Here is a 6,925-nt window from a genome sequence, read left to right as displayed (position 1 = left end):
CCCCCCCCCTCCAAAAGCCAGCGCTGAGCCTCTTTGGGTGCAATTCAGCGTTGCGTGGTGTAAACTGCTGCAAATCGGTGCGAACCCACCACTGCTTCCCCCTTCTCCTCCTGACGCCGGGAGAAGAGCATGTGTCCCCTCTGCACCTCCCCAGCCCCTGCTCCCTCGGGGCGGTCCCCCAAGTCCCCCACCCGGGCACTCACCTCCAGCACCGGCTTGGCACCGCTGTGGACGGAGAGGATGTGCGTCACCCCATTCCTCAGCAGGTTTTCCCGGTCCTCGGAGTCTGGAAGCAGGAGCGGCACGTGAGTCGCCTGCCCTCCCGAGAGATCTGCTGGATCAAGCACCCACCAGCAACCCTTATCCATCACCCCCGGCCCCTCAATCCCCGTGCCAGCCCCTTCCCACTGCCTCTCACCCCGCACGATGCGGGAAAGGGGACCGGGCATCGCAATGCACCTCCTCCAAAGCAAAATCCCCCTCGGATGCACTGGGTATTCAGCAGGCTCCTAAAAACACCCCCAGAATCGGAAATTATACTCCTAATTTGGAAAAGGCTGTCATGTCTTCGCTGCTGGGTGAAACCCAAGCTTCGCCCTGCTCCCCATGGGGCCAGAGGCCCCAGCGAGAAAGCCAGGCGTTGGCCTGCTGTAAATATTGTCTCAGCAAACATGGGGAGGTTTCCAGCCATGCCAGGGGTTCCCCGGTGCTCCGGCATGGCTGGTGACCGCAGCTCCCCATGGCTGTCCCTTTCCTGGGCTAGAGCTGCACGGGGCCGCTTGCGATTGGGATGAGGCTTTTTTGGGGCTTTGGATCTCTAGAAGATGCCGAGGTCCCCAGCCAGGAGCAGGCACAGGGAGCCCCCCCGAGGAGAGGGGCTCCTCCAGCCCCGCCAGCTGCCCGGGGATCCCACAGCAAGGCGGAGGTGGAGCAGGGAAAGGCACTCACCGCGGATGTTCCCGAGGTAGAGGCCTTTGACAACCTGGGAGGTGACAAAAAGGAGAGAGATTTCGGACGGCGCCCGGCACAACGTGCGTCCGACGTGGCGGGAGCAACAAGCTGCACGCCTGGTATCAGCGGGACCAGGGCATCTGGCAGCAAACTCCCCAGGCAGTGATAAACCAAGCACCTAATCAGTGAAGCACCTTCGTTAACGAACATCAAAGGCTGAGCCCACTCAAACCACCAGCCCAAACCCCTCCAGGAGCGCAGAGCTCAGGAAAACTCAGCACATAAATGGAGGGGGCTTGTGTTTGGTCCTATTGCTATCAGAAAGGCCGTGCTGGGGGCTGGATTCCCCAAACAGCTCAGCCCACCCCAGCATCCTCCTTCAAGGTCGGGCTTCAGCGGGGATCCCCCCATCGCCCTGGCTGGCTCCCCGCTGCAGCTCGGTTTTGTTTTGCTACTCTATAGCAACCACCTCCTGCAAATATTTTCAAAGGTCGCCTCCGCCAGCTGGGGATAGATGGGCAAAGGCACGGGCTATTTATAATACTTTTCTGGCCAGGATGTTGCAGTAAGTGCTGTCGAGTATGCAAATTTGGTCTCCAGCTCGCTGCTGCAGGGTTACGAAGGAGAAAAAGGGGCAGCTCAGAGCATTTACAGGGTGTAAGAGCCCACCAGAGCAGTTTCCAGGGGCACGGGAAGGAAGGGCTGGTTCCCAGTTGGACTTGTTTGCACCCATCTGGCAGAAGACGCCTGGTTTGAGAGGCTGTAGGAAGGGTTTTCCACAGCTCTGGGTCACATCCAGCCCACCTCTACCATTCAGCTGAACCCCAGCCCGCTTCTGGGGTGCAAACACCTGGATTCGGCAAACGTCTGAGCCCAGCACAGCAAAGCCGTTATCGCTAGAAGGGGGATGCCAAACCCTGCGTCTCATCAAGTCAAAGCCAGATCCCGCAACACAAATGTGCCCGCACCAACCCAGCCCCTGGCAAAGGCAGCCCGGGCTCCCCAAGAGGGTTTGGGGGCACAGGGGAGGCTGTAAAAGCCACTTTGCAGGTCGGGCTGCGTCTGCAGGGGGTGAAACCCCGGTGTTAAATCACACCGGAGCCGTGCAGAGAGAGTTTGCCCCGATCCGGTCTCTCCGTTGTTGTCCCAGAGTCTAATTTTAAACTGGGTAACGCACACACCAAGTGGTTATTTAAGGATACAGACAGAAATCCATCCCCTCTGCCAGCCCTGGAGTTCAGCTGAGCAACAAGCAGCAGTAAAACCCCCGCTTCCCCCTTCACAGCGCACGGCTGCCAGGCACAGATACGTCCCGGGGGTGGCAAGGGGAGGAAATTTCCCCACAGGGACCCCCGTCAGCCCTGAGGATTTTCATGCCGTGGCCTTACCGCCCAAGGGACGAGCAGCTAAAGCCAGCTGCCACTTTTCTAACACCCGCAGACGCTTAGTTCATCACCTCGGATATAAACCCGGGGATCACCGTCTGCTTTCTTAATTCCCCTGCTTAAGCGCTTGAAGTTTCGAAGGGGAATGAGAAAGGGAAGATGCAAACGGTTGTATTTAAGGGCATCGCGGCGGTCTGGGAACAAGCGTCCCCCCGGGCTGCAGGAGGAAGGTCCTGCCCGAGGACGACATGCTGCCCACCATCCCGCTGGCCCCCCGGTACCTTGCTCATTCCACTCCCCATGTTTTTTTCTCTCCCCAGGCTCAGGATTCAGGGGGCTTCTTGTTCTCCAAGGCTATCTGCAAATAAGCACCCGAAAATCCCAGGTGGAGAGATCTGCCCCCCTCCAACAGTGCATCCCACTGCTGCGAGGAGGAGGAAGGGGAACACGCGTCGGGGGGGGAGCGTGCAGAGCCCCAGCACATTCAGCTCACTTACCGGCGGCAGGCTGCTCCGGCAGGCGGAGGGGACTGAGGAGAGTGGCCGGTGCCAGGCAGGGGAGGATGAAATAAGGATCCGGGGCCGTGGCGTGGCTCAGGTTTCTCTCCTGGGCTCCCTGGGGCTTTCGCAGCCTTTTGGGGAGGGTGAAGAGGAGGAGGCCTGGGAGGAACGACTCCCTCGTCCCAGCGATGCTTAGAATCATAGAATCATTGAGGTTGGAAAAGACCTCTAAGATCATCGAGTCCAACCGTCGACCCAACACCACCACCCACTAAACCATGTCCCTAAGTGCCTCATCTACTCGTCTTTTAAATACCCCCAGGGATGGGGACTCAACCGCTTCCCTGGGCAGCCTGTTCCAATGTTTAATCACTCTTTCAGTAAAGAAATTTTTCCTCACATCCAATCTAAACCTCCCCTGGCACAATTTGAGGCCATTTCCTCTCGTCCTATCGCTTGTTACTTGGGAGAAGAGACCGACCCCACCTCGCTACAACCTCCTTTCAGGTGGTTGTAGAGAGCGATGAGGTCTCCCCTCAGCCTCCTTTTCTCCAGGCTAAACAGGCCCAGTTCCCTCAGCCGCTCCTCATCAGACTTGGTTTCCAGACCCCTCACCAGCCTCGTTGCCCTTCTCTGGACACGCTCCAGCACCTCGACGTCCTTCTTGTAGTGAGGGGCCCAAAACTGAACACAGTATTCGAGGTGCGGCCTCACCAGGGCCGAGTACAGGGGCACGATCACTTCCCTACTCCTGCTGGCCACGCTATTTCTGATACAGGCCAGGATGCCGTTGGCCTTCTTGGCCGCCTGGGCACGCTGCCGGCTCACGCTCAGTCCGCACGGGATACGGGAGCGAGGCCTGCAGCCCGCCCGCGCTGTTGAGAACGCGTTCCCTTCGCAAGGACAGACAGAGGGAGCAGCGCTGATCCCCGCCACACGGTTCGACTCGCGCGGCTGCCCTTCGGAGCGCCGACACGCCATTTTTGGAGCGGTTACGGGACGCCGAGCCTCCGCAGGAGCTGGGATCCGCTTACCTCACGTGTAGCTGAGACCTCCGCGCAGCGGGCCCCAGCAACGTTCCCTCTAACTGATTAACGCTGTCAAGACGCCAACCACGACGAGACTATCCGGGAAAGCTTTGCCCCGCAACCTGCGCTACAGGTTACCATCACCACAAACGCGTTTGAAGACCAATAAAAGGAAACTTTCAAGTTAACCAGACGTTTATTAGCATCTATGTAGGTGGAGAGGTTGTTCCAGTACATAAGCAACGAGGTCACACGCAGGTGATGGAATCATTTCATGTTCAAGCAGAGCGGGTTCCACTGAGTTGCTTCATTTCTTCCACTCGTTCTTCTCAAAATCCCACTGGGAAGAGATGCCCTCCACGGGATTAATCCGCATGTCCAACATCCTCTTCGTCTGCATCGACAGCCACTCGTCAGAGAAGGTGTGCGGAACAGGGCCGTACACTGCAATTCAAAAGCGGGCGGAGTTACGTCGTGATACAAAACGGGCACGTTGGGAACCGGGGTACAAGTTTCACTAACGAAAAGCTCCCCCCCGCCCCCCGCCGAAGCCATCGGTGCCGATCACTCGCACGCCGTCGCCTGTTCTGTTCAAACCTATGTTCCCCACAACCCATTTCCGAAGCGTTTGAGCTCGGAGCAGGTTCCCGCACCGATTCTCCAGCCGTTCCGTTCGTCAGCAAAGGCTTGAGCCAAGCCAACAGCCTTCTCCTACTTTCACCGCGAGCAGATGAAGCCTCAAGACGGAGAGCCGCTCATTTAACCGCGCGCTCTGCCTCACGGCAGCTGGAGGGCTCCCTCGGGGTAGGATCGTTAGCTGGGAAGGAAGCCAAACGCGGCAGAAACCCAAATGTTTACCACCAAGGCGGCAATAAGCTTTTGCGACAGCAGGTTTTTCACAGGGAGGGGAAGCTCCGGGATCCTCAGCGTGTCACCGCTCTTTCCCCTCCTCCCGCCAAAGCTCTCTCCACCACCTTCGCCTTCCCCCAAGTCAGCTTCCTGACCATTTACGCTACGTACCCGCCGGTCGCCACCAAGCTGCAACCCCAGAACCAAGTTTTCCGAGACTAACAAGCAGCAACCGCCAGGTCACCGGCACGGCTGTCCCACACACCGTTCTGACCCCCCGGAGCAGCTCACGGAGAACTCTCTTTAATTTCCCATCAGGTATCAGCAGATCTTGCTCTTCGCTGAAGGGTTAACGCTGTACGGCATTTACTTACTGTAATGTTTCTGCCAAATGAGGATGAGACCAGTTATGCCAAGAAAGAACAGCACTCCACCGAGGACGGTCTTCCATTCGTTTGAGCCTCTGTTCATTTCCGCGTAGCTCTCGTTAAATTTGATACGATACACTGAAAAATTTGATACGATACGCCGAAAAATTTGATACCATATGCCGAAAAAAAAAAGTTAAAAGCATCAGAGCCTTTCTTCTGCTTTTCCCGCGACTTGCAGGCAACCCGCCGCCCTCCGGAGGGAGGTGAAGGGAAAGGATGTTCAAAGCGCTTTTGAATCAGCGGGCCTCTCCCGCGCCAAGACCAAGGCACCTGTGCCAAAGTAAACGAGCTGCGTTTCACACACCCCCCCAGGTCAGCGTCAGCCTCCGCTGTACAGATTATCGCAAACTTGCGCGGAAGTTGCATTATAGGCCTGACAGAAGGAGAAACGGAGCTCTCCTGCCTTCCCTTCAGCTCCCAGCACCGTTACTGACCGCGGAGCTTCCCAGCACGAACCGTTTCAACGGGAACGCCCGTGTCTCAAAAGGCTTCTCTCAGCTTTGCCACTGAGGCCCACGAGACTTTGAAGTTCAAAACAGCGTTAGATTTGGAGAGCGCTTGTGAGCGTTTCGGCAGTTCCCGGAAGAGTTTTAAACCGTCTCGCTTCGACACGGGCGGACACGGCACCGTTCGCAGATCAGGTTCTCACTTGCGTAGCGCGACGGCAGTTAGAAAAGATGATGCAGTTTTATTTGCAAGTCAAAACACCCGCGCGGCACTTTAATTAGCTGAAATTTGGTTAAGGCTAGGGTCAGCGGTCATTAACATTCAAATAACACAGGGTTCGTTTTACTCGGCTGGATTAACGAGCGCGTATTGTTGTAATGAAGAGATTTATTTTTTTTTCCCTGGCTCGTTGAAAGCAGATGGGAACCAAGAAACAAATATAATCATCGTTTGTTTTCTGGAAGAGGAAGAAACCGCTGAACTTGACCTCAGGTACGTAACAGACACCACGGCAGGCCCTCCTCACTTTTTGAGACAGCACCAAGAGTCCCAGGAACACAAACCACTGATCTCCACTGGCATATACGCACAAGGAGCTGCACCGGCGTTAACAAAGCTCCTCCACGGCTCACGGCTCCGCTCGCAGAGCCGTCGGGAAGAGCAGGGTCTAACGGCTGCCTCCACAGGCACCGCCTGCGGCTGCCTTTCTAGGAACAGTTGTCAATAACGAACGTGCGACGGGTCAGATCGCATCGTATCTAGCCGTAAGGTCACTTAAAGCCCCCGCTACCTACGTTCAACTTTCTCATCGACGGACAGAGCAGTCCAAGACGCCTTTTCCTTCTCCTTCAGCGCCTTCTGCTGAGCCGAGAGATCCCTTACAAAGGCCACTTCAGGCAGGGGAACGTCACGACGGTCGACGTAGGCTGGGAGGCTGAAATCCTCTGCTTTGACGACGCCAGCTGCACCTGGGAACAGAGGAGACGCCCATTCAAGCTTCCGACTCCTGCGCAAAGATCTCTTACGGGTTACAATACAAAAAAAACCCCAGCAGCTCAGTCGAAAAGGTGATGACGGTTAAGGAATCCAGGAGGGAAAAGACCTCCAGATGAAGCCTTCATCAGGGAGGAAGAGGGAAAAGAGAGAGTACTTAAAGTGGGTGCTACTTTACGAGCGCAAGAATAAAGCAGAAGGGGGATCTACGTAAAAGGTAATATCCAGCGTTACTTTATTAACGCCTCAGCCGCCCGTTTCCAGCTGACACGCCGACCGCCTCCCCTGCCAAACACCCAGAAGCCCTCCGCGCTTCTCCCCTCCTAGCCTCTGCCCGGCCC

General features: G+C 56.6%; 2 protein-coding genes across 2 annotated transcripts in view; both read right to left on the bottom strand.

Annotated features, from left to right (window-relative positions):
* LOC103897287 (dual specificity protein phosphatase 22-A) overlaps nucleotides 1-2,899 on the bottom strand; it is a 15,190-nt gene extending 12,291 nt beyond the window's left edge. The window contains exons 1-4 of the mRNA XM_009277279.2: nucleotides 2,834-2,899; nucleotides 2,618-2,694; nucleotides 949-982; nucleotides 204-286 (exon numbers count right to left, since the gene is read on the bottom strand). Coding sequence (XP_009275554.1) covers nucleotides 204-286; nucleotides 949-982; nucleotides 2,618-2,638 — 138 coding nt within the window. The 5' untranslated portion in view covers nucleotides 2,639-2,694; nucleotides 2,834-2,899. The remainder of the gene's footprint in view (nucleotides 1-203; nucleotides 287-948; nucleotides 983-2,617; nucleotides 2,695-2,833) is intronic.
* A 1,142-nt stretch (nucleotides 2,900-4,041) lies between these two features.
* Nucleotides 4,042-6,925, bottom strand: part of LOC103897286 — a 3,240-nt gene continuing 356 nt past the window's right edge. The window contains exons 2-4 of the mRNA XM_009277278.2: nucleotides 6,386-6,559; nucleotides 5,088-5,219; nucleotides 4,042-4,308 (exon numbers count right to left, since the gene is read on the bottom strand). Of these exons, the coding sequence (XP_009275553.1) occupies nucleotides 4,172-4,308; nucleotides 5,088-5,219; nucleotides 6,386-6,559 (443 nt within the window). The 3' untranslated portion in view covers nucleotides 4,042-4,171. The remainder of the gene's footprint in view (nucleotides 4,309-5,087; nucleotides 5,220-6,385; nucleotides 6,560-6,925) is intronic.

The sequence above is a fragment of the Aptenodytes forsteri genome, unplaced genomic scaffold (assembly GCF_000699145.1).
Source record: "Aptenodytes forsteri isolate BGI_AS27 unplaced genomic scaffold, ASM69914v1 Scaffold50, whole genome shotgun sequence".
NCBI lineage: Eukaryota > Metazoa > Chordata > Aves > Sphenisciformes > Spheniscidae > Aptenodytes > Aptenodytes forsteri.
Note: the sequence above shows the minus strand (reverse complement) of the source record. Positions and strands in the feature narration are given on the sequence as shown.